General features: G+C 45.9%; 1 protein-coding gene across 2 annotated transcripts in view; it reads left to right on the plus strand.

Moving 5' to 3' along the window:
• SCD1 (stomatal cytokinesis defective / SCD1 protein (SCD1)) overlaps positions 1-26303 on the plus strand; it is a 181383-nt gene that overhangs the window by 43494 nt on the left and 111586 nt on the right. The window contains exons 4-7 of one of the 2 annotated variants that reach the window (XM_087389222.1): positions 3386-3527; positions 3697-3797; positions 23896-23959; positions 24061-24096. In XM_087389222.1, the coding sequence (XP_087245348.1) occupies positions 3386-3527; positions 3697-3797; positions 23896-23959; positions 24061-24096 (343 nt within the window). Of the gene's footprint in view, positions 1-3385; positions 3528-3696; positions 3798-23895; positions 23960-24060; positions 24175-26303 lie in introns of both variants that reach the window. The other variant, XM_087389221.1, reaches the window with a different exon arrangement.

The following is a 26303-nucleotide window of genomic DNA, read 5'->3' on the forward strand; positions in this document are numbered from 1 at the left end:
GGGCGAGGCGAGGCGGGATGGAGCGGAGGGGGGGGGCTGGAGCGGCGGCGAGGGGGGGGGGTTGGAGCGGGGGCGAGGGGGGGGTTGGAGCGAGGGGGCGGGATGGAGCGGAGGTAAGGGGCGGGGATGGAGCGAGGGGGCGGGATGGAGCGAGGGGCGGCTGGAGCGAGGGGCGGAGGTGAGGCGAGGGGCGGAGGTGAGGCGAGGGGCGGGATGGAGCGAGGGGCGGAGGTGAGGCGAGGGGTAGCGGGGTGCCGGCGGGGGGGGAGGAGAGGGGACGGGGGTCGAGGGCGGACGGGAGGGGTGGAGGTGGACGCGGCGAGGGGGGGGGGGGAGCGAAGGGGAGGTAGGGGCTAACGGCGAGGGGGGGAGGGGAAGCTCGCAGGAGCGGGGAATGTGGATCATGATACTCTGAAATATTTTTGTAAACCAAGCTAGGTGGGCAGAGCTCATGCAGGAGTTTGATTTAATGATTCGTTACCGAAGAGGAAAAGATAATAAGGTTGCTGATGCGTTGTCTCGCATTATGCACAATATGAGTTTTATGGTGTAAGAGAGTGCTCTAATGATCGAGATTAGAGAAACTCAAAAGGTCACTGGACGAGTTTGTCCAGAGCTTATGGCCTAAGGCTCATGTGTTAAAACCCAGGGAAAACGAAAAGGATGACCTGGCATCCAGAAAAGGCCAAACATATGCAAGATATACCATAAGGGCTGGTATGCTGAAAAGAAATGGCAAGGTAGTAGTACCTAGTCAGAATGATCTCAGGCAAAGAGTCATTCGACAATGCCATGATAGCCCATGTGCGGGACATCTAAGACATATGATATTGTGAAGCGAGATTTCCTTTGGCTAAAGATGAAAAAGCATATTCATGAATATGTGACACGGTGTTTCTTGTGTTAGGTAAGCAAGGCCGAGCGGGTGAAGCCACTCGGACTTTTACAGCCCTTGGAGATACCACTAAGTAAGTGGGAGAGCATTTCCATGGACTTTATTGTAGGGCTGCCTATGACACAAGGTGGATATGAATCTATCCTTGTGGTGGTTGATCGTCTAACCAAGATGACTCGCTTCATTTCGACTAGAGAGTCTATTAGTGCCCCGCAAGTGGCGTATTTGTTTATTAGACATATATTTTGTTTGCATGGATTGCCTAGATCCATAGTGTCAAACAGAGATGTCAGATTTACCGGTCATTTTTGGACAGCAAGGACTGAGTTGGGAATGAGTAGTGGGGATCATCCTGAAACGGATGGTCAGATGGAGAGAGTCAACCAGACTTTAGAGGATATGCTGAGGGCATATGTGTCATTGGGGCAACATACGTGGGACAAGTGGTTGCCATTGTTAGAGTTTGCCTACAATGATAGAAAACATTCCTGTACAGGGTTCAGTCCGTTTGAGCTGAACTATGGTTATAGACGAGCGAATCTAACTATAGTTGAAGAACCTCAGAAAGTGCCTAGTGCCGCGAACTTTGTGGTTCAGATGCGAGAGATGCTAGCACTTGCGAGAGCTAATATCCACTAGGCTATGGATAGAGCCAAGGTGTATGTGGATGAAAACCAGTCTATAAGAGTATTTAAGGAAGGAGAAAAAGTTTTTCTCAGAGTTCCTTCGCACTTGAAGTCGTTAACTTCAGGAGAGTGTGCTAAGTTATCACCTCGATACTATGGGCCATGGTTAATTCTAAAGAAAATAGGCAAGGTAGCCTATAAATTAGAATTGCCACAGGGGTGTAAGGTGCACCCAGTGTTTCATGTTTCACGCTTAAAGAAATTTTTACATACAGGTGACTCACTAATCGAAGGTGTGGTTTTGTTTCAGGATATAGAGGATAATGCAAGGCGCAAACCAACAAGAATCCTGGACGGAGGAACAATGCAAATACGAAATCGGAAGATACCCATGGTGTTGGTTGCATGGCATGGTCAGCCTCTATCCGAAGCTACCTGGGAACCCATATACCAGTTGCGGAGAGTGTTTCCAGACTTTATCATCGAGGACGCTGATGTCTAAAGAGGGAAGGATTGTTACGCTCTAGTCGAGGTAGCATGACCTCGGAAGATTCAGTCGACATTTCCCTTAAAGATCTATGTTTGTAATATATTTGTTTGCGCTTCATGTAAATGATCGAGAGGGAATTAATGTCAAGGTCCTAGGGGAGGGCTGATAGCACCAGACTAGGTGGATCTAAGGCTAAGGGCCTAATGCAAGAAATGTGCCTAGGGGCAAAGGAAATTAAAGTATCCCAAGAGAGGGGTGAAAAGTTGCATTAGGAAGGCCCTATGATAATGACATGTGGCATCTAGATCCATCTAGGGAGATGGGGCTTGTTGGAGTAGTGAGAGAAGGAGAATGTACTGTTCACGTATGTTTTTTTAATTCTGATTTCTCTGTGAGTTTTCACGCTCCAATAGGATTTGGCTGGGAGGATACTCGTGGTGCTACCCCCGTGATATGTAGTATAGGAAATAGAGAAAGATTACGACAGGAGGGTGGAACAGCCGGAAAGGGAGGGCGGAGCAGCCGCGAGCGAAGGGTAGAGAGAGAGAAAGAAAGAAAGAAAGAAGGATATATTAACGTCCATGGGAGACCTCGCGGGCCTATGGGACAAAGTGCACAGAAAAGCGAACTCATACAAGCCTCAGTGGGCTGAAGCAAAGGGTACGCTAGGACCCTTGCTGAGTACTACCGAGTACTAGTCTATGCTAACAGAATCATAATCATATCAATCAATCTATCCAAGCGCTGGGATGAAACCGAAGCCTGGTACAGTGATGGCTCTCTGGTGGGCTGCAAAAATGTCTTGTATCTGCGTCTGTCGAGCTATCTTGCACTGTGGTGGGGGGCGCGGTCTCCTCGCTCTCTGGACGCTTTGGGCTATTGGGGGAGAGAGAGAGAGAGAGAGAGAGAGAGAGAGAGAGGGAGAGATTAACGTCCGCAGGAGGCCTTGTGAGCCTATGGGACAAAGTGCAAAAACACCAAAAAGGGAAAAAACTCATACGAGCCACAAAGGGCTGGAGCAAAGGGCGCGCTAAGGCCCTTGCTGGGTACTATACTATGCTGAAATAAAGAGCTGAATAGCTCAAGCAAAATCGAATACAAAGCATGTCGTATCATATCATGACATGTCATGTCATATCATGTGCTATCTGAAGTAGGAAGAAGAGAGCTGGAACTCAAAATCCGAAACCCGCCACTGTGGTGGCTTGTCTATGAGCTGCGAAGATGTCTCGGATCTGCGTCGGTCTAGTCGTCTCACGCTGTGGTGGCGGAGGAGGGCGTGGTCTCCTCGATGAGAGAGAGAGAGAGAGAGAGAGAGAGAGAGAGAGAGATTCATGCTAATTATTGACATGCATTGTGTTTGGTTTTATGCAGCAAGCCATTGTGGGACATTATTGCACTAACAATTATGAATGTGCCTTTGCCTAATCCGGGTGGCAGTGGAGTACTTTTTGCAATTGAGAATTATTTAATTCCGATAGAGCTGCCACCAGTGGATGGTCTTCCTCATGCAGATGTATGAATATGGTTATTCCAATTGGTAGATGTCATTAAGTTCGTATATGGCAGCCAAGTTTCTAGAGGTGGAATGCTTATGTAGCTTGATGAGTGTTTTGTAGTGCATTTTCATCACAAAAGCATAGTTGTACATATCTTAGGATTGTAGTGTTTGATTTTGATTGCAGTTGTCATTTCAAGCTCTTGTGCAATGCTTAGATATGGACAATGTCATTCGCTTATTCACTGCTGTGCTTCTTGAGAGACGCATCTTACTACGTGCTAACAGGTAAGTTGAGCTTTTTGTTTATGTTTTCTATCTATGGAAACATGCACATCCACACATGCACATACACATGCTCACACACAATTGTGCATGCACACATATGCACGTGTGTGTGCGCGCGTGCGCGCACGCATGCCTGTGTGAATGAATGAATGTGTGCATGCGTTTTCTGAGCTCAAGCATCTTTGTACTACTTGGTGCAATTGATGAGCTTAATAAAAACAAAAAGATGATCATAACAAAGCATGCTAACTCATACTAACTCAAGAAGGAAGACAGCAACACAAACAATATTTGCTATCATAACATGGATTCGGTCATCATATCTAAAATTTTCTTGTTGAGGAGCCTTCCACCTGCTCATTTCACTGTAATATGATTTCTTCCTTCGCGGAGACTATTTGAGTTCATTGTTCTTCAATGTAACTGTGCATTTGTTGTTTATATATGTCTACAGTTCTTCTTTGCCACTTATTTTATTTTGTATTTACGTGTATTTTAATTCTATGTCATTTCTTTTCTGGTTTTTAGCTTTTTTCTACAATATTACTAACATTTCTTGGTACGGCGATTGGGTCATGGGTGGTAAGAATAGCTTTAGCTATCTTAGCAATTATCATATGCTTATTAGTGTGCGATGCATGTTAGAGTCGAGGGATTCATTCACTCTTGATGTTTACACTTGTGCATGTGCAGGCATGCATGTATGTAATTGTGTGTGTGTGTGTGTGTGTGTGGCACTGTGTGTGTGTGTGTAAGAGAGAGAGAGAGAGAGAGAGAGAGAGAGAGAGAGTTGTATTACTGTCTTCAAGTGGCCTTGCGGGCGTATGAGACAAAGCACAATCAGCAGAATAGCTCGTACAAGCCGCTATGGACTGAAGCAAAGGACTCCCTAAGGCCCTTGCTGAGTGCTAAGCTAAGCGTATAATCTCAAAGTCTCAAAATCTCTCAGAAACTCTCAAGAGACTCTAGTAGGTAGTGCGAAAGCTCCGAGGACATATCCGGGAGTCGTGGTAACTCTCCGATGAGACGCAAAGATGTCACGTATCTGTAGCTGTCAAGTTGTCTCTCGCTCTGGTGGGGGGCGTGGTCTCCAGGATCTCTATATCCAATCAGCCATATCAAGGGTGACACCTCGGGTCGGTCGGCCCCCTTTGAGTAGAGCAGTGATGGGTTGGACCTCTATCGTCGTGCACTTCTCGTTGATCCATGCTGCCCTCATGCCAGCTATCTCCTCCTCCTCTATTCGAGTGTGTCTTGGGACTGACTCGAGGGCATAAAAGTCGGGGATGTGTCTCTGCATCCGGTCGGTGTTCAGTGGTATTGTCACCTTCTATTGTCTGATCTGGTGTAGCAGGGTCTCTCTTCATCGCCATATCTCCATCAGAAAGAGGCCAATGCATACTTGGTTGTGGAAAACCTGTGTCCCTCTTGAAAGAAGCAATGGTATCGTCCTCGGATCTCATAGTAAGCAGGGCAAATGCATAGGAAATGCTCCTCTGTCTCCATCGTTGCCAGTGTGTATAGCCTGCAAACCCATTGCTCTCTAGCTGTGCATGTGGCTCTCCCTGCCTCGATCCTCAACTGGTGAGACGAGTCCCATATCTGCCCTATGGCAATTCTCAATACGTGGGTAACTCGTCTGTCATCCAGATACTGGGGCCTAGTGATCAATCCCTCCTTTGATAGTCTCAGGAATCAGCCAGGATAGAACTGAATCTTGGTGGGGAACTCTTGGTCTCCCCCCAAGTCCATGATGTATATAGCTGTAGTAGGTCCATTTGTATGATATGCTTGATCTCATCTTGTGGGATCTAGAGGGATGGGGCGTCCAGAGTGTACTGAAAGGGGTGGAGGTGATCCATTTGAATGCCCTGAGTGCGAAACCATTTGGAGATGCATGCAAACCAGGCTGTGCTGACCCCACTCTTAAATCGCCTAGATGACTCTGATGCCAACCTCGATAGCCTCCAGCTAGGCAAGGCTCATGTCCTGTGTAGATATGTGAGTGCTTGGAAGATGGCATTAATTTATAGTGGCTCCCGATCATCCTAGATCCCATACCTCTCGAATCTCCGCCACTCAGCTGTTGGTAGATCACATCCCTAGACAGTTGCTGGATACATGGCTGTCGGTCTCACTAGTGTATCAAAAAGCCATCCCTTCATCGGGTGATCTTGGAAATGTGCCTGGAAGCACTGTCTCTCTAGCTGAGCTAGAGCTCCCTGTTTCTGTGTGAGTCATGCCCGAGCTACGTGCGCCATCGTCAAGCTGCCATGTGCCTCTATATGTGGCTGATCTCTCGCTCTAGCACCGATCCATATATCTTGGCTAGTGTGTGGCCTATCATGAGTGTGCGGTAGTTCCCTATGTCTACACACACACACACAAACACACACACAAACACACACATATATGTGTGTATATATATATGTGCGTATATGCGTATACATACATACATACATACATATATGTGTATTTATGTATGTATATATGAAAGCATGCTATTATGTCAGGCTAAATTTTGTCTCCAATTGAATGATCGAAGAAAGCTTGCTAAATGGGAGATCCGATCTAGGCAAAGGGCTTTCTTGGATAAAGGTTGCTCTTCCAAGCAATTCTTTAAAAGTTTGCATGCCAATATTTATCGGATCCGGATGCCTCATGGTTCTTGGTCCTCATCTCGCTCAGAGCTTGCTGATTTTTGTGCGCAGCACTTTTCATCTCATTTTGGGCATGTGGACATTCTTTCTCCTCAGGTTGTGTTTGCCCGCCAGCTTCTTTTACAGCATGTCCATCCCATCCTCTCTGATGCTCAGGCTTCCTTTCACGGAAAGAGAATTGTCAAATGCTGTTAAATCCTATGGCAGATGGAAATCTCCTAGATGGGATGGTCTCACTGTGGAATTTTTTCTTGCCTTTTGGGATATCCTCAAGCAGACTTTGCTGCAAATGGTTAATTCAGCCTGCGAAAATCAGCAAATGCCTATGTCATGGAAAAAAGGACTTGTCAAGCTTCTTCCAAAAAAGTAGTTATGTGATTTGCTCACTGATTGGAGACCAAGAACGCTCATGCCAATTATTTACAAGATCATAGCCAAAATAGTTGTTGATCATATTTAAGGTTATTTGCATGATGGGCTGCATCATTCGCAATATGGCTTCGTTCCCCGTAGGCATATCACAAATAATATTGCCGATGGCCAACTTTCACTTCGTTTCTACCTCCTAGCTCCGAGGACACCTGCTTGCTTCTCTTCTCTAGCCTATCTTCTTTTTAGATCAGATTTCAGTCATGGCTGATTCCGTAGACCCCGAGCTTGCGATGGGAGACCAGGATATGAACTACCATGCAGAGGATGACCAGGGTCTCTACGATGATTTGATTACGAAGACAACCTTCAATGAACTCACCACTGCTCTCGATGAAAAGTTTGAGCAAGTTAACACGAATCAAATGGGGTTGACACAATAACTCCAAGGGATTCAGACTACACTCACACTTTTGACTAGCACTATTCAGGTGCTCATGCATGTGGATGCCGTGGCTTCAGTGTTAGGTCCGAACATCACTCCAGATCCTTTTCCCGGAGATCATAAGTCTCGTACCAAGGAGATTGTTGACACTTGTTGCGATGACAAGAAAATACAACCCAAGTACACACATCAGGATGTTCTGCTCTTATAGGTGGATATTGCAAAAGCCTTTGATACAGTTCAATGGAAATTCATCTCGCAAACAATGCGAGCTTTGGGGTTTGGAACAAAAATACAGCAGATTATTTATTGGATTTACAGGGACAGCAATGCAGCTTGGATTCTTTCTGGAGATCTCTCTAATGAGTGGACTCTTCGTTGTTCGGTCCATCAGGGATGTCCCCTTTGTGCTTTATCGTATGCCATTGTTACCCATCCTATGCTGCAATATATTGATCATCTCATGGCTATAGGCTTCCTTCATGGTTTGGAATTGGATGTAAATCGCAGCATGGTTGCTCAAGCCTATGTTGATGATTCTTTCTTTACCCCGAAGCATACTTAGAATGATCTTTTTGCTTTGATGCAGGCTCTCTCTGTTTATGGTTTGGCAGCTAGTCTTCATGTAAATTTTCAAAAGTCCAAGCTACTCCCATTGCATTCTAAAGACTGGCATGTCCTTTTGTGGCCTGGGGAAATCATTCCACCCACTCAGATTGTTTGTCATCTTGGTTACCCTTTGGGGTGGGGTCTCACTCGTCGTCAACAAACTGATTGGGTGATGGTTAAGCTTCAAAAAAAGCTAGAATATTGGAAATTGGCAACGTGGCCTTTGCATGTTCGGCTTCAGATAGTACAGTTCATCCTTGTGGCATATATTCAACTTTATTTGCCTTTGATCATGTTCACCAAGGCAGATCTTGCTTCTTTCATGTTTGACATTATGGAAATCTTTTGGTGTTCCAAACATGGCAGAAAAAGTATCAGGTTGCTTTCAGTGCATCAACTTTGTTCTCCCAAGATGCATGGTGGTTTGAACATCACGAATATCCAGGTGCACATCCTTGCTCACAGGGGAAAAATATTGCTGTAATTTTTGCAAGGTGATCAGCCTTGGGCTCTTATGATTAGATCTCTAGTTACACATATTAGTATTTGTGCCTTTGGTCACTGGCAAATCAATTACTGGGATTTCTTATTTGGTCGCATCGATGGCACTTTGCCTAGCTGCCCTTTGGTCTCCAATTTGCTTCTTCGTTGGAAGCACGTCCTCTCTCATCTGGAATAGAATGGTCAACAGTCTTTGCTGAAAAATTCTTTGCGAGTTGAAAGCATTCACTGGTCGACAATTTCTCAGTCTCCACTGGCATACAGGAACCTCGTAGTTCCTATTTTGTTTCTTTTAAGGCCACAACTTCTGTTGGTGATGTTATTCAGAATGATGGCTCTGTGCTACCTTTTTCTCTGGCAGCTACACAGTACGGCTTGGGCTCTCATTATTGTGCTTTGTAGCAACAAATTGCTTATAAACTTTTGCCTTTTGTTATGATTCCTCTTTTGGAACTTCAGGACAGGTTGGAGGATTGGACTTTGATTTCACCAGGGTTCTCTTTTTGCCCTTTGAGGCTATCTCAGATTACGGTGCCTGCATTGCATAAAATCCTTTTGCCCCTCAACCTTGGGTTTCAGAGAAAGGCAATTCTATTTGGCAAATGCATCGGATAGCCAAGTGGTGGATAAAGAGATTAAAGCAGCTTTGGGCTTACAAAACTCCTCTTCGACAACAAGTTTTCTTCTGTCGAGTGCTTCTGGGCATTTTTCCATCTCGATAGATGTTGGCCCGTGGACACATTGCTTCTACTCTTTGCCATAGATTGTTGAGTCCTCAAGAGATTGTGCCTCATTTATTTTGGTTTTGTCCATGTTCTCATGAGTTCATCGATCTTTTTCGGCAACGCCTGCGAGAGATTCCCGACTAGTCTTTTTGGGAAGTCTTTCTGGCTCTTTTAGTTTTCATCCATCTAGACGAGAGTTTCATCTTTTCTTTGTTTGGGTTCGCTATTGGGCACTCTGGACTTTATGGACATACATGAACTGTAAAGTCTTTGGTGATGCCATATTTTCCTTGTTCAGTTTTTAAAAGCGTTCTCTACAGCAATCCTTCTTTGATTGCTTGCAGACGCACTGCATAGATCATGATGTATATTTAGCATACACTAAGATTTTCAGTTGATGTATTTTTGGCTGCCTCGTTTTGAGGTTGCTACTCTTGTAATATAATCAATGAAAAGTTTTCACTTAAAAAAAAAAAGTATTTATGTATGTGCGTATATGTATACACACACACGCACACCCACACTTTTTTTTTTGGTGGTGAAATCACAGATTTAATTAATACTATATATAATCACACACTTTTTTTGGGTGAAAATACAATCACACACACACACGCACGCACGCGCACACACACACACACACACACACACACACACACACATATATATATATATATATACATGTTCTGTACGGCCGTACATACGGCTTTCCGTACCCTCTCTCTCTCTCTCTCTCTCTCTCTCTCGGGCTGTTTTGTTTGGTGGGTTTTTTGTTTTTTGGGGTGGTTTTGTTTTGTTTTGCGGGGTTTTGTTTTTTGGGTGTGGTTTGGTTTTTTTGTTTTGTGTGTGTGGGGGGCTCCCCCCGGGGGGGATCGATTTTGTGCCTGACCAAAACCTGGGAAAACACATTTTTAGCACTATTCTAATCCGTATGTTGCTAATCCGTACTGCGTACACTATTGGCCAACTTTGGTTGTGGTTGGCCTCAAGGAGGAGAAGGATGAGGAGGAGGAGGATGGCACTGATGTAGATCATGATGAGGATGAGCAAGAGAATGAGGATGAGGATGCAGGCTGCAGCTTGAGGCTTGAGCCTCATCGGTTGTGAATCGTGATGCATCTCAATTTTCAGCTTTATTTCCGGGCTGTGGCAGCCTTTTCTTCTATGATGTTTTGCCTTTGATGTTTTGGTGTAGTACCTACTTCCAAGTTTCTACTACCTACTACCTTTGATCATGATGTTTGGTGTAGTATTGATCTATCATTGATACTATGTATCAGAATCCAGATTTCAAATGACTCTAGTCTGTGGAGAAAGTTTGTAGCTCTATGTCAATGTAATGTGTACAATGTATATCTTTCTAAATGTTTTTGAGTAAAATTAGGTTCACGTATGTTTCAGCACTAGGGGCTCAACCATACTCCAATCATACTTTTATAGTCGTATGACGTATGCGTATGGTAACGTATGGAAAAAAATGTGTATATATATGCAAGGGGGGGGAGAGAGAGAGAGAGAGAGAGATGATTCTATCAAAGTCCGCTTGAGACCTTACAGGATGTATTTGAGCCTCCTACAGGCCCTCCAACGAGCAATGATCAGCCAACACCCCATGCTGATTTGCAGGTTCCTCTTCCAGCACAAAATGATCCCACTATTCATGATGCAGTGATTGAAGGAAAAGCTATCAATAGACAGCAAAGGCAAGTTCCTAGATGGCTTCTTGAAACATTGAGGGACAGCAAACAAGATCAACCTCTTGCTGCCTGGACAAGATCAGGGAATAGACAGATGCATGGTCACTTTCTTGAGTGTGCACTCCTTGCTATAGCTTGCAATGAAGTGCCTTTGTGCCATAAAGATGCTTTTGACAGCAAAGAGTGGATGGATGCAATGAGAAAGAAAGAAAGAAAGTTTATTAAAGTCTTCGGAGCTGAGCTACAATCTATTACCAAAAATGACACATGGGAATTAGTAGATCTCCCTCTCGGCAAGCATGCCATCGGTACCTGGTGGGTCTACAAAATTAAAAGAAAATCTGATGGCAACATAGATCGACACAAAGCCCGTCTTGTTGCAAAAGGGTATGCCCAACAACAAGGCATTGACTTTGAGGAGACCTTTGCTCCGTGTTCCAGGATTACTACTATTAGATGTGTCATTGCCATTGCAGCCCATCACCATTGGCAAGTGCGCCAGCTTGACATCAAGACTGCCTTTCTTCATGGGGATATGCAAGAAGTTTATGTGACACAACCTCTTGGCTTTGAGGTTGTTGGCTCTGAAAATAAGGTATGCCGGCTGAGAAAAGACCTTTATGGTTTGAAGCAGGCACCTCGGGCATGTGTGCTAAAATTTATGCACACTTACTGTCCCTTGGTTTTCAGAATAGCCCCATAGAGCCCACTCTTCATGTCCGCGGGAGTGGATCTGATTTTTTAGTGCTGATTTTATATGTGGATGACATGCTGATCACAGATGCTGATACTCAGCATAGTGCAGCTTTCAAGGCTGATTTGCAGCAAGCTTTTGAAATGTCAGACATGGGACAGCTGCACTAATATTTGGGCATTCAGTTTGCTTATGTTGAGGGGAGTATCATGATGTCACAGTCCAAGTATATTGGACATCTCCTTGATCGTTTTCAGTTTGAGGATTGCAAGCCAATCTCTACTCCAGTGGACCCTGGCTTCAAATTTTCAGCTCATGATAGGAGTCCACCATGTGATATCACTCTTTACCAGCTGGCTGTTGGATGTCTCATTTACTTATGCCACACCATACCTGACTTATAGTATGTAGTATCCCAGCTCAGCAGGTTCATGCACATGCCTAGTTCACAGTATTGGTAGGCAGTGAAGAAAAAGAAAGAAAGAGAGAAATTTTATTAGAGTGTTTGGAAGACCGATGGGTCTATGAGACTGAAAGAAAACTTGATACAAATCACAGTAAGGGTGGAGCTACTGAAACGAGCATCATCACCCGTGCTGAATCCTAAGTCTGATCATACATAATCAAATATATATGGATGTAACAATGAAAAGAAAAGGACTAGAGCGGAGCGGAATCCTCCGTATGTCATGTCGCCCTCGCTGGTGCATAGCCGGTGATGGGATGCTGGCGCTTGTCAAGGGGTGCTGTGTGTCTCGGTCTCTTGGACGAGGCTCGACGCAAGAGTAGAGCCATCGTGACTCCCGTGGGATGTATCCCGGGTCCAAACAATGACGAGAGCTCCCCTAGAGTGATCTGTGTCCCCTCGATGTCTCGTGTGTCGTGTTGCAGTCGTCGGGTCGGGGTCTGTGTCACGTCTGCGGCTAGAGATTGGACGATCAATGTCACTTGATGGGAAGAACTCTGTGATCTTGCTCTGAGAGGTGTCTGATGATGTGGCCAAGTCCTGTCGCTTGAGTAAGTACTCTCTGTGTCAGACACCCTCGTGAATAAAGAATGGGAGGCATCTCTGATCTGGGTAGGCGAAGAATTTGGAAAGGAGCCTGGAGCCATCTCTGAAGAGACAGTGGTAGCGACCTCGGATCTCGTAGTACACTGGGCACCTGCAAATAAAATGCTCCTCCGACTCAACCTCATGACAGTCGCACAATATGCATAAGCAATGCTCCCTAGGGATCCCCTCTGCTCTGCCGCTCTCTATGCGGAGGCGGTGTAATGATACCCGAAACTGTCTGATGGAGATTTGTAGTGAGTGAGGCATATGAAGCTCAATGCACCCCGATGGTGTGATGAATCCCTCCTCCGAAATACAAAGACAGTCATCTCTGTAGAAACTCAGCTTCACTGGAAGCTCCCTCGGCTCCAACCAGGTCCTAAAGGTGTGTAGCTGCAGGTGATCCTCTCGAATGACCTGGTTGGTGTGTGGCTCGATTGGGATGGTGGGTGGGGGTACCGGAGGGGCATCTAAACTGTACTGAAAAGGAATTATCCTATCGATGTGAAACCCTAATCTCACAAACCATTTGTGAGTCCATGCATACCAGCATTGCTCGTCTCCCTCTACTGCCAACCTCATGGAGGAATCGAGAGCCAACTATGGCAACCTTTGTCTCCCTGATGTGCAGTCCCCATATGATCTAACTTGGTGTAGATATGTGATGGTCTGAAGGGCTACATCTAGTTGGAGTGGAGAAGCACCAAACTCGGCCTGAATGATGTGATGTGGTACAGACCGTTTTCCTCGGATCATCTGTGAGAGCATGAGGATTTGCAGGCTCTCCACCCGTGTCCACTCTATCTCTGACATGTCAGGTCCCGAACAAGGGCTGCCATACATACCGGCTAGTTAGACCAAGGAGTTGAAGAGAAGAGCCTTGGTCCGAGGGTCCTGGAAGTGGGAGTGAAAGCATTGTCTCTCTAGCCGAGCGAGTGAGGCGTATCCCCTACTTAGTCTGGCTTGCATCGTTGGTCTCATCGCGAAGATCGGGCCGGAGAAGATGACCCCCAAGTAAGTGTATGAGGATACGATCTCAACTGGTGACCTACCGAAAGTGAACTGCTTCCGTTGCATGTTTGCTCGAGAGGTGTTAAAGATCATGACCTTGGTCTTGCCAAGGTTGACCCCCAAATCATGGGATAAACAAAAAGCCTGCAGTGCATCCAGGTGTCGTTGGAGCCCTCGGGTATGGACGACAAGAGTGCCACGTCATCTCTACAAAGAAGAATCCTGATGATGATCTCGGCAAGTGAGCAACCGGTCCCTCCGAACGTCCCCATGAAAGTCTGAAGCTCATCGATGTAGAGGCCAAACAGGGTTGGTGATAAGGGACAACCCTGTTTGACCCCTATGGTACTCAAGATCTCATCTGTCTAACCTGCGCCTGTGACCCATAGTCACATGAAAACCCGTTTCGTCCTCTTCGAAACCTCGAAACGCGAAACAGACGAAATGTTTCGAAATAGGACGAAAAGCTCTCAACGAAACCTTTGTTTCGCCTAAATCAAAATAAACATTTTTGCCCCATTTTTTCTAGAATCCAAGGTGTTTATGTTTTGAATTTCCTTTTAGTATCTTGACTCAATAGGGAGTCCCAAGCATCTGGTGGGAGCCTAAGATGTCCTGGTCCAGGTGGGAACTGGATCTCGAGAGGGGTTGGAATGAAGATGGGCTGTTGAGGTTGTACTGAGGGTGGGGACAACATGATTTGGGCGAGGGAGTGGTATGTAGAAGTAGCGAGGCTGGACGAGGTGATGAAGGGTGGCTGACTGAGAGATAGAGGTGATACGAGGGGAAAGTACTGTGGAGCCGTGGCCGGTGGGACCAGTGGTGAGGCTACTAGAGAGGAGACCTGTGATGATGATGCAGGAGAGGGGGAGGAGAGAGGTGGCGTAGATGATGAGGCGGATGATGGTGGTGAAATAGTGGTGGTAACCATAGAGGTCGAGGATGTGGTGAGCGGCATGGGCTTTGGGTGGGCCCCTTTCTTCTGGGCCGCGGTGCTGTCCACTGTCAAACCACTCCGGTTGCTGTGTTTGTTGAAGTCCTCCAGACTGAGTTGCTTTTGTGTTTTCCCCTTGTCACCGTTCCCCTTCCCCATCTCCTCGCGTAGGTAAATTTGGACCAAAGGGTCTCCCGCCTAGTCTCCTGTCCTCATCCCCCTGTTCCCTTCATTATGGGGGAGGCAGCAGCGAGCAAAGAAGGGATTGCAGGAGGTTGGAGCTGCAAGTGGGGAGGGGGGGGGGGGGGGGGAGGAGCTGCAAGCGGGGGCCAAAAAAAAAAAAAAAGGGAGAAAGGTCAGAGGGAGAGCTGAGCGAGGTTGGAGCTGCAAGCAGCGGGAGAGCTGAGCGAGGGGGAGGTGAGCGGGAGAGTGAGTGGGAGAGCTGAGCTGTGCGAGGGGGCTGAGCTGAGCGAGGGGGGCTGAGCGAGCGGGAGAGCTGAGCGAGGGGGGGGGGGGGGCTGAGCGAGGGGAGCTGAGGCTACGGGAGAGCTGAGCGGCTGAGCAAGGGGGGGCTGAGCGGCTAGAGGAGGAAGAAGCTCTTCTGGCGGGAGAGCTGAGTGAGGGGGAGCCGAGCGGGAGAGCTGAGCGGGAGAACGAGCGGGAGAGCTGAGCTGAGCGAGGGGGGCTGAGCTGAGCGGGGGGCTGAGCAGGGGCTGAGCGAGCTGAGCGGGGGCTGAGCAGGGTCTGAGTGAGCTGGAGAGGTGAGTGAGCGGGGGCTGAGCAAGGGGAGCTGAGCGAAGGGGGGCTGAGCTGAGCAGGGGCTGAGCGAGGGGGGTTGAGCGAGCTGAGAGAGTCTTCAGATATCTCAGAGGCACTTAGGATTTAGCCCTCTTCTATGGTGATCAGGGTTCACTTACCATGCATGCTTGCACGGATAGTGACTGGGTAGGTTGTTTCGACACCAGAGTGACACATACCGGCAATTGTTTTTTGCTTGGCAGTTCATGTATCTCTTGGTCAGCAAGAAGCAACCAACAGTTGCCACATCCATTTGTGAGACTGAGTACATGGCAGCCTTCACCGCTACCGTAGAGTGTGTTTGGCTTCGACAATTACTTATAGATCTTGGTATTCGCCAGACATCCTTCACTATGGTCTACATTGATAGCGAGAGTGCTTTGGCCATTGTGCGTAATCTAGTGTTTCATCCGTGTACCAAGCACATTGAAGTTCACTATGATTATGTTCGAGAGCGGTTGTGAGTAGGAGACATAGAGTTGTCCTACCTTCCCACAGAGGACAACATAGCAGATATGTTTACAAAGGCACTTCCTCGTCCCAAGTTCGAAGTCTTTTGACAGGCTTTACACTTGGTTCCCTTTGTTACATGATGTGGCATACCTTGTACATTCATAGCTGGCTATATCCTTTTGGATGAACATGTTGGAATGGTCACCTCCCCATCTATGAGCCCCCATATGAGGAGAGCATGGGGGAGGTAGACCAAGGGATATTGGGGCTGCCACATGGGCAGCACACAGAAAGGGCAGAACCAGTAGGACAAAAGGGGTAGAGGTGGAGGCTATGGTGGGCCAGCCACCTGGATGCCCAAGAGTAGGGCCAAATGGGGGCTGCCCTTGGGGCCAAGCAGCAGCCCAAAAGAGCCCAGCAATAGCCCTTATATAGGGCAGTAAAGATGGCCCAGGAGGGGCCAGAAAAGTCAGCCAGGGGGGGCAGGAAGAACCAACCAGGTCGACCAGATCTAGGGGCCAGGGTCGGTAGGTTTTCCCAGCCCCTTGGGGCCTATAAAAGCAGAGGCTCTTGGCCTCATTCTAAATCATCTGAAGCAGCCGAGCCTCAGCAGACTAGAGCAGCAGATCAGCACCTATAGGGCCTACATCCAGGAGGTGTATAGGAGGCTGAAGAGCTGCAAACAAGCTGAGTTAGGGCTGCACACCTAGGCTGACATCCAGGGCAGCAAGGTGTAGAGATCAAGGCACGGTGACTTCATTTTCATAATTCTAGTTGATGTGACGGCTTCCACTTCTTGCTCCACTCTTGTGCATCCGTTTGCTTCCATGAGCCTACATAGGTTGGGACACCTCAATTTTGGGGCCCTGGTGAAGTTATATATATAAGGAGGATATGGTTGTTGATCTTTCCAAAATGCATATGCCTACAAAACATGTTTGTGAACCATGCTTGCTTGGTAAGATGCATCGTGCTGCGTTTCCCAAGGATGGGAGAGTTGGTGCTTCACGTAAGCTTTATCTGGTTCATAGTGATGTTTGTGGACCCATGAGGGTTGCAGCCCTTGGAAGGTTCTACTATTTTGTCACTTTTATTGATGACTTCACCAGGTACAGTTGCATTTTCGCTTTGAAATCCAAATTTGAAGTTTCTTCATGCTTCAAGCACTTTATTGCCTTGCCTGAGAATGAGAGTGGGCTGCACATTGCTCACCTTAATACAGACAGAGGGGGTAAATACTTGTCAAAGGAATTTGGTGTTTTTTGGTCTTCCCGTGACATCAATCATCTATGCACGGTGCCTTATACTTCTCGATAGAATTCCGTGGTTGAGCGGAAAAATAGATCAGTGATGGAGATGGCCGGATGCATGTTGAAAGGCAAACATTTGCCTAATAAGTTGTGGTTGGATGCGGTTATGTGTGCAAATTACATCTTGAATAGGTGTCCTACAAAGGCATTGTAGACTATTACACCTTATAAGGCTTGGACGGGTCGTAAGCCTCGCATTTCCCTCATGAGGACTTTCGGATGCTTAGCTTATGCTCATGTGCCTTCACAGATTCGCACTAAGTTGGATGATAAAGCTATCAAGTGCATTTCTCTTGGGTATAGTCAGAGAGCAAGGGCTATAAGCTATATCAGTTCTGAACGGGTAGCTGTTTTGTGAGTCGGGATGTTGTGTTTGATGAATCTTTCACTATGCCTTTGCTGGACTGTCCAAAACAGCTCGTTGTTGATGCCCCTGACATATTTGACACCTTGATGCCTTTGTTTCCATCCAATGCTCGGGATGATGTTCCATCTGAGGATGTACCTCCTCCATCTGTTGGTCATTTGCAGCCACATGTGCAGCCAGAAATTCAGCCTGATATGCCTCTCATTGATTAGGATCATTTGCATAGGGCTCTTGACTAGGAAAGAGCTGAAATTCAGCTCCTTGAGTCATTACAAGATAGCAAACAAGACACTCCTCTGCCAGCCCGTACGAGAGCAGCTGTCCGGAAAGAGCATGCTAGTTTTGTTGCTTATGCATTGGTTGCTATAGCATGCAATGAGGAACCCTTATGTCATCAAGATGCTTGTCGGAATGATTATTGGATGAAGGCCATGCAAGCTGAATTAGATTCCATCCATCATAATAACACTTGGGAGTTGTGTGATTTGCCTCCTGGCGAGAATGCCATTGGAACTAAGTGGGTTTACAAAATCAAACGAAAAGTTGAAGGTTCAGTGGGCCGTTGGAAAGTTGAAGGTTCAGTGGGCCGTTACAAAGCTCGTCTTGTTGCTAAGGGCTATGCTCAGCAGCATGGCATTGACTTTGAGGAGACTTTTGCTCCCACTTCCAGGATCACTACTATTCGCATTGTTATTGCCTTTGCTGCCCACTTTCATTGGTAGAAACATTAGCTTGATATCAAGAAAGCTTTCCTTCATGGGCATTTGCAGGAAGAGGTCTATGTTTCCCAACCTCCTGGCTTTAAGGTTGAAGGTTCTGAAAGCAAGGTATGCCATTTGAAAAAGGCCCTCTATGGATTGAAGCAGGCACCTCGGGCTTGGTATTCGAGGATTCATACTCATTTGGTCACACTTGGCTTTCAGAACAGCCCTAGAGAGGCTACCCTTTACATCCGCAAGTGTGGGACTGATTTGCTGATTTTAGTCCTTTATGTGGATGATATGCTTGTGACTGGGACACATGCTCAGCAAATTGGATATTTTAAACTTGATTTGCAGCAGACATTTGCTATGTCTGATCTTGGTCTTCTGCACTACTATCTGGGCATCCAACTTGCTAGCAGTGAGGGGGGCTTTTTGATGTCAGAATCCAAGTACATTGGATAGCTTTTGCAGCGTTTTCAGTTTGAGGATTGCAAGCCACTATCCACATCATTAGAGGCTGATTTTCACTTCTCTGAGGATGCCAGCAGTACATGTGACGTCACTCTCTATCAGCAGGCAATTGGTTGTTTGATTTATCTATGCCATACGAGACTTGATCTACAGTATGCTGTCTCACAGTTGAGTAGATATATGCATAGCCCATCTATGCACCATTGGCATGCCGTGTAGCGTGTTTTCAGATATCTCAAAGGCACTCAGCATTTAGGCCTTCTTTATGGAGCTGATACTTCACTTTTCATGCATGGATTCACTGATAGTGATTGGGCTGGTTGTTTGGACACTCGTGTGTCACATAGTGGCAACTGTTTTATGGGTGGTACTTCATGTGTTTCTTGGTTCAGCAAGAAGTAGAGTACAGTTGCTACTTTTAGCTGTGAAGCTGAGTACAGAGCAGCTTTTACAGCTACAGTGGAGTGTATTTGGCTTCGGAAGCTAGTTGCAGATCTTTGTGTATGTTAGACTGCTTCTACCATCATCTTCACTGATAGTCAGAGTGCTTTGGCTATTGCATGGAATCTTGTTTTCCATGCTCGCACAAAGCATATTGAGGTTCACTATCACTATGTCAGAGAGCGATTATCAGCAGGTGATATTGAGTTGTCTTATGCTCCCATTGAAGACAACTTGGCAGATCTTTTTACGAAGGCTCTACCTCGACCTAAGTTTGAGGCTTTTCGGCAAGCTTTAAACTTAGTACCTTTTGTAACTTGATCTGTTGTTTTTTGTACAGTCATAGGTTGCTATATCCCTACAGGACGAACATGTGCAACCATGACATTAGATATTCAGGTATCCTGAGCCATGTCCAAGATACTTCAGCCCATACCACAAAGGGGGGTTGTTAGGCCATTCTATGGGCTATCCATAGGTGCCACTTATTCCTTGGTATGTGCCTTGTAGGCCTAGTTGAAGTCAGTTAGGACTATTGGTACAGTTAGTACATATGCCACCTAGGTCAGTTAGGACACTTAATCCATTTAGGGCAGTTAGCCCTAGGGTTTTGTTATGTTGGCTCTCCCTTGAGCCTCCACTCTTAGGTTCTGCTTCTCTCCTCGTACCACAGATATCAGTGGTCTCAGGTGTGTTTTGAAAAGGATGGCCACGTCCCTAGAGCCTCGTACCCCACTATCCTATGAGCTGACTCCCATGCATATCCTGTCATTGTGGGCAGCCGTCTCTCTGGGCTCTCATGTGTCTTGGTGTAGAAGATAAGATCTCTATCTGTGTATATCTCCAAGGATCCCCCCCCCCCCAAGGTCAGACTAGAGGGTACCATTAATATTCCACACAACCACTCTCAGCTTGCTTTGTGCACTCATCCCCTGCGCTCTACATCGTCATAATTCCCCTTCTTTCTTCTCCCCTTCCTCTCCTTCTTTCTTTCTTTCTTTCTTTTCTTTCTCGCAGAAAATCACCTTCCCGTCCTTGTAGGCTGCCCATTTCCCTTCTTGCCTTGCTGCCATAACTCGCACCATCCCTTCCCTCCTATGCTCTTGCTGTAGGAGTGTGAGGTCATCATCCAAGAAAATCCTGGTACTCTTCTGTGTTGCCCTCATGCTCATGAGGGTGGATCTTTCTGTGGCTGTCAAGAATTTCACTACCATGGTCCTTGTTAGTGCCTCTACCTTACCCACCCTCCAAGCTGATTCACAGTTGAGGTTGACTCCCATCTTGGCAAATAGAGCTTGGGCATCTGACATGGGGGTGTGACATACTGTTAGGCCTCTAACCAGCACATTCAAAGCCTTGCTGCTATGCCTCTTTTCTTCCTCCAAAGTTTTTTAGATGAGCTCCTTTTTGGGTGCTGCTGTACCTTTTTTTAGGAATCTTTCCATGCAAGCATGTCTACCTTCCCCTTTGTGATTTGATGCATAAAGTCGGAATGTTTCCCCTGCACAGTTGTCTGCAAAACTGCCATTTCTTTTTTGAGTTGCTCATTCTCAGATTTCAGCTCATCCATGATTTTGCATCCCTTTGCTGAAGTCCCCTTTGTATCCTTGAGTTGATTCATTTGCTCTTTGATGATGTGCAGCTCTTCTTTTAGCGGTGGCTGAAGCTCTCCTTTCTCCCAATGTGCACCTGACTTCAGCTTCTCGTTCTCATCTTTGAGAGTAGCAACCAGTGTTTCAATTTGGGAAGCAAGTGAGCTGGTTTTCTTGTCCACATTTGGAGAGCCATATCCTTTGCCTATTTGTTTGCATCTCCCCTTGCCATCTCTTCATGTCATCTTGCACTTGGGCATGCAGGTTTGAGAGCTCATCTTTTCAGGTTTCTCCTAGCTTCTTCTATAGGCATTCAAATTCAGCATCTTTGCATTTTGCATACCTCTTTGACTGTTGATATGCATGCCTTGATATTTTTGTCCTATAGTTTCTCCACTTTATTCTAGATGACACTATACTTCTGCTCCTTTTCACCTCTTGTTTTCTGGTTTTGTGGACTGCCCATTGTTCCCATTTGGTGAGTGTCATCCTCTTCTTTTCACCTCTTGTTTTCTGGTCTTTTGGACTGCCCATTGTTCGCATTTGGTGGGCTGTTTTATACTGCAATTGAATCTTGAAATTTTTGATGAGTTGACTGAGTTTGCTGTTGCTCCTTTGATGTTCTGAGGTTTGTCCTTTGTGTTTGCAGGTCTTCTCGTGGTTGTTGGCGTCAGCAACAGGGGGTGTTCGGGGCCCAAGAGAGGCCCTGGTACTCTTTTTTCGGAGCCCTAGGCAGGCTCGGGGCTGCTCTAGGAGCCAGGCTTGGCCAGACCAAGCCTATGGGCTGCCAAGGGCTGCTGCGTAGCCTTGTGCACAGCCTGCGGCCACCCTAGCAGCATGGTGGGGGCTTGTGTAGTCATGGGACAGCCAGCAGGGAGGCATTGTGGGGCAGGCCACAGCAGGGAGGCGTCATGAGGCAGCAGCCAGGTGCCGGGGTGTAGGTGGAGGTGTCGCGAGGCAAGGAGAGGAATGATGGCAGGGCTAGAGGGGCTGGATGGTGGGGCTGGGTGGCGGGGCTGGATGGCAGGGGTGGATGGCGGGGCTAGAGGGGCTGAGGGGGCTGAGGGAGGGGGGCTGAATTAGAGATGGTATGATATATTTGTATTAAAGTCCTCGTCGTGAGATCCTTCAGGATCTGTGGTACTGGCAATCACTGTTAACAAAGAGTGATCTGTTTACATCCGGTGAATTAGAATACTATAGACTTCTATGTAGTAGTACTTGTTGGGCTAGTTTGTGTGCTTGCCCAAGTACGTTGTTTTGGCCTTCCAAAACTTCTTTTAGATAGCTTCCCAGCTTTGTAGCTGGCTGTTATAATATATTTTTCAGGTTTCCTCTGCTGCCGTCATATCTTTCTCTGATGTGTGCATAAGCCCGACTAGGGCAGATTTTGCATATTCTTTCTTCTCTTGGGACCCTCGGTCTTGTCCATCTCCCCTTGTCCCCTTCCAGATCATGTGAGCTGGTTCTTATTTTACATATTAGATGTCTGTTGAAACATGGATATGCCTTTCCCAAGGTATTTTTGCATCCCATAGCTATCCATTGAAATAATTTCCTGTTTGTAGAACTTCATTTTGGCCCTGCTGGAGTTTCTGAAGCATCAGCATCTTCTGTGTCACCATCGCTCTGAGCTCGCATGCATCTTTTGGTATATCAGCAGCTGTTGTACCCCATAATTCCATCCATTGCATCCCTTCTTGGTGCCATCCAGTGGATTGCGTAGCTTCCAATGCTTTGTGAGGTATTCGTCTGGGCATCCATCTTCACAACTTTGTTGAGAGAGAGAGAGAGATGCAGAGCTTTGAAGGAGGACAGACCTTTTAGTCATGGATGCGCATGGAGACCATTCACTCATTGAATGTAGTAGGACAATGCTGTGGTCAATCACCGACTGTGAGACTTAAGAGACCATGTTGGGGGATTTCTTGAAGTGTGGGGCTGTGTTTAACAAAGTACTTCATGTGATGGATTTGTTTGCTGCATTCTTGCTTATCTTGGATCTTATGGAGGACAGTGGTCCAGCATTCCTGGCCCTTGGCGAATGTATTATCTATGTTTTCAGTTTCGTTTCCCTTTTGTTTCTACAATTTGTCCCCTTGATGCCATCTTTGTGAAAATTATTTGTTTCAGAATTGCAATTAGTCGGACAGTATGGCAGGCTACTGTTTGTAGGCATCCCAAATGATGATGTAGGTTCTCAGGTGATCCATTGGGGTGACTGGCATCAATATGCAAGAATCGTTAGCAAGAGAATGCTAATGATTCTTGATCACCCTTATTGACATGCTCAGGGGAGGTGCTTTATTTACAGGCATGGATACAGCTTTCATTGATACAAAGGAGCCACCATAACCATGAGAAATCCTTTACAGTTTGAATATATGACGCTTTTGGAGATCTGAGGTTCCTATGCAGAGGAGGATTACTGCTAGTCCAGCAACACATTTATTGATTCTGTTTGAAATTCTTAGAACCATTGGGTTTAGGACCAGAACAGCCTGAGGGTCTGTGATTATTTCCCCTGTATGCATTGAGAGGCTTGGCTACTTAGTGGCAGTCACTGTGTGCTGTGGTTGAAGGCACAGTAATTACCACTGGGGCCTCCGCCTTCTGTTGCTGGCATTTCCACAAAGGGCTTCTGTGAATTAAGAGGTTTTGGATGCTCATCTTTTCCATTTTGTCTAACTTCAGAAATATAAGATCAGCAATGACAGGGGCCAGATAACTTTGTACTCAGAGGCCAGATACCTTGTACTCATGTGTGACCTCCTCTCTTTCAGCAAATAGGCATGGGAAAGGCAGCCACTTTGTTGGTCTAATGTGGCAAGAAATATTAAGCTTCCTTATGTGCATGGTATGCTTCAGGTTTAGATAAGCCTCAGAATGCTGCTACAGTTGTGTCTAATCACAAAAGGACAAGTTGTTTGTTCTCTTGGCGTGAAAACTCTACGCCTGGATTGGGGACTATATCTCATAACAGTGAGCTGATGCCATCTCTGTTTGTCATGTAAGAAACTAAGGCAAAAGTACATGTTCTGGTTGTGTTGTTTTGTATAATTGTGGCGGTTTGTACTGGGCTATTTGAATTGGTGTGTATTAAGAAGCTTTCAGCTAATGCTTTGGAACGTTTTTACATGGTTAGCTTTGCCCATTTTGCATGAATTTTTCTTGTTATTTAGGTTGCTAAAACCCGATTCTTGTTGGGAACAAAGGTTCTTTTCTCTGAGAAAAAGAATTGTGCTCAACTTCTAATATTGCAGATACTCTTTGTTGACAATTGTGGCCGAGTCTATCTGTCATCTGATCTACCCCATTAAATGGCAGGTATTTGTTTCTTTTTTTCTGATAGCTGTTCAACGGCTCTAGTTTTGACAGTATTTTTTTTTACAGCCACGTCTGTTTTATTCTGCTCCTTTTGTTTCCAGCATGTATACATTCCGGTGCTTTTTTATGGAGGAGAGGTATACATTGATGCTCCAACTCCGTATCTGATGGGCCTGCGCTCTACTGTTGACACTTCTGAAGTCAATATGGAGGGGGTACGGGTTTGTTCTGTAGGTAGATCTTCAGGGTTTGAAAATGTTGTGTTCCCTTTCAAAAAGAATTAAAATTTTATCAACAAAGTATATTACATCCCAGTCCCAAGTAAGATATCTCACCTAAACACAGGATAAATAGTGCATCTTTTTGTTCAAAACTGCAAGCTTTCTGTGTGGTCAGACTTGATTGTGATTGCTAATGTACCATCTCCTCTCTTCTCATTGTGTATCCCAGTTGCAGCCTCCAATATCACATATCATGATCTATCTTGCAAAATAGTTTTTCTTTGTATGTGTAAGTCATGCATACAGCCATCTCTCTTAATGTGCAAGAACTCACCTGAGGTAAACAAGAAAACACGGGGGATTGTGGCATGTTACACATCTTCCGACAATAAGGGTACTCGAGGCTTTCCTTAGAGCTAGGGATTTGGATAACATCAAGGGTTAAATTCTGTGGAGTAAGCCAGGGTATCCCATACAACTATAGCCATCTTGTGGGGGACAACCACTCCTCCTGTAGCCATGACACCTTTGCTAACTTTAGGTATTGACTGAAGCAAGCATATGTCGACTTCCTCTGCATGTTATTCATCCCTTCCTCAAATGATCCATTCTCTGAGGGCACATAGGAGCTCAATTTTCCAGCATCTTTTTAATGACAGATCTTGGCACTATTGTGAAGGAAACCGAACTACATATACATTGGATTTCTCTGCATATCAATCCTAGCATCTAAGAACTTCATGTCAACCTGGGAAAGCGCTGAGTGGCGCTTTATCCTGGCAGGGCCTTCCTGTGCTTCCCCTTTTCCGGAGGGGTAAAACGTGGGGCGTTTTCATTGGAATTTCACTAACCCTAGCCACTTGAACATTCATCTCCAGCTAGATGGGTCGTGACATGACAATCTGTTGATTAGGCCTTATCCTTGCATCCAAGATGACACATGTCAGCCATGACAGCTTTGCTGTTTAAATTGTTGGGAGCCTGGAGATTGCCTTGCAAGGTACTATAACATAAGCATTCTTTGGGTCAGTGAATATAACCCCTCTCCTCCAATGCGAGGTGAGGAAATGGCATTAAATAAATTTCATATTATGAAAGCAGGACTGCTTGTCTATGTTTTATATTGTGGTCAGAGTGATTTTTAGAAGTACAACATTACACCAGTGACACTTTCATATATATATATATATATATATAGCCTTTATTCTTGCCAATTAATTTCGATCTCCATCTTGCATTTATTGAAAGAAGCGTTATCTTTAGAAAATACCAAAATTTCCCATTAATAAGTAGTGGATTTCCACAATTTCTTGGCAGATTTTCCAAGGTCTTCCGAAGACTTTAATAAACTTTCTTTCTTTTCTTTCTTTCTTTCTCCATTTTAAGAACATATATTTCGACAATCCTCTTGCCAGTCCTGATCCTAATCAAGTTTTTTGTAAGTTCTGGCAGGATGATCATATATCTAGTGCCTAAAATCCATGGGAGAGTACAAACCCTCTCCTATTGATGTTTGCTAATTTGGTGCAAATAAAAAATCATCTTAAAAGCAGCTGCCCATAAAGGAAGCAATTCGTTTTGAAGTTTTGAAGTCATTGCCTGGCTAGAGGAGTGCTTTAGTGGAGGGTTGGAAGTCTTCCAGTGTTATTTTCCACATGCTTCTGTAATGAGATGCTGGTACAACCACGTAGGCAATGGTTTGAGATATACTCGGATATACTTGGATTCACTTCCACCATTCATTGAGGATCTCTATTGGGCCGTTCGGGGTCTCTTCACATCGACTCCGTATTGCGAATGGACGAGCTGAGGGAGTACCCAGGGAGAGGTGCATGTGTACCTTGTGTGAGCTATAGGAGATCGAGTCCGAGGAGCATTTCATCTTTAGATGCCCAGTGTACTACGAGATCTAGGGCCACTTTATCTGTCTCTTCAGAGTTAGCTTCGGGCTGTTCTCCTGCTTCCTCGCCTTCACAAACTAGAGATGCTTGGCCGCCTTAATTCATGAGGTAGTTAGACATCGATCGGATCACATAGGTTCTCACCCCACGAGCATTCGACATGGGTGAGACTCGGAGCAAGAGACAGGACATACTCGACAGAGGACAAACACGCAGATTATA

Source organism: Dipteris shenzhenensis, chromosome 18, assembly GCF_047967505.1.
Source record: "Dipteris shenzhenensis isolate YYH24624 ecotype China chromosome 18, Dip_SZ_1.0, whole genome shotgun sequence".
Classification (NCBI taxonomy): Eukaryota; Viridiplantae; Streptophyta; class Polypodiopsida; order Gleicheniales; family Dipteridaceae; genus Dipteris; species Dipteris shenzhenensis.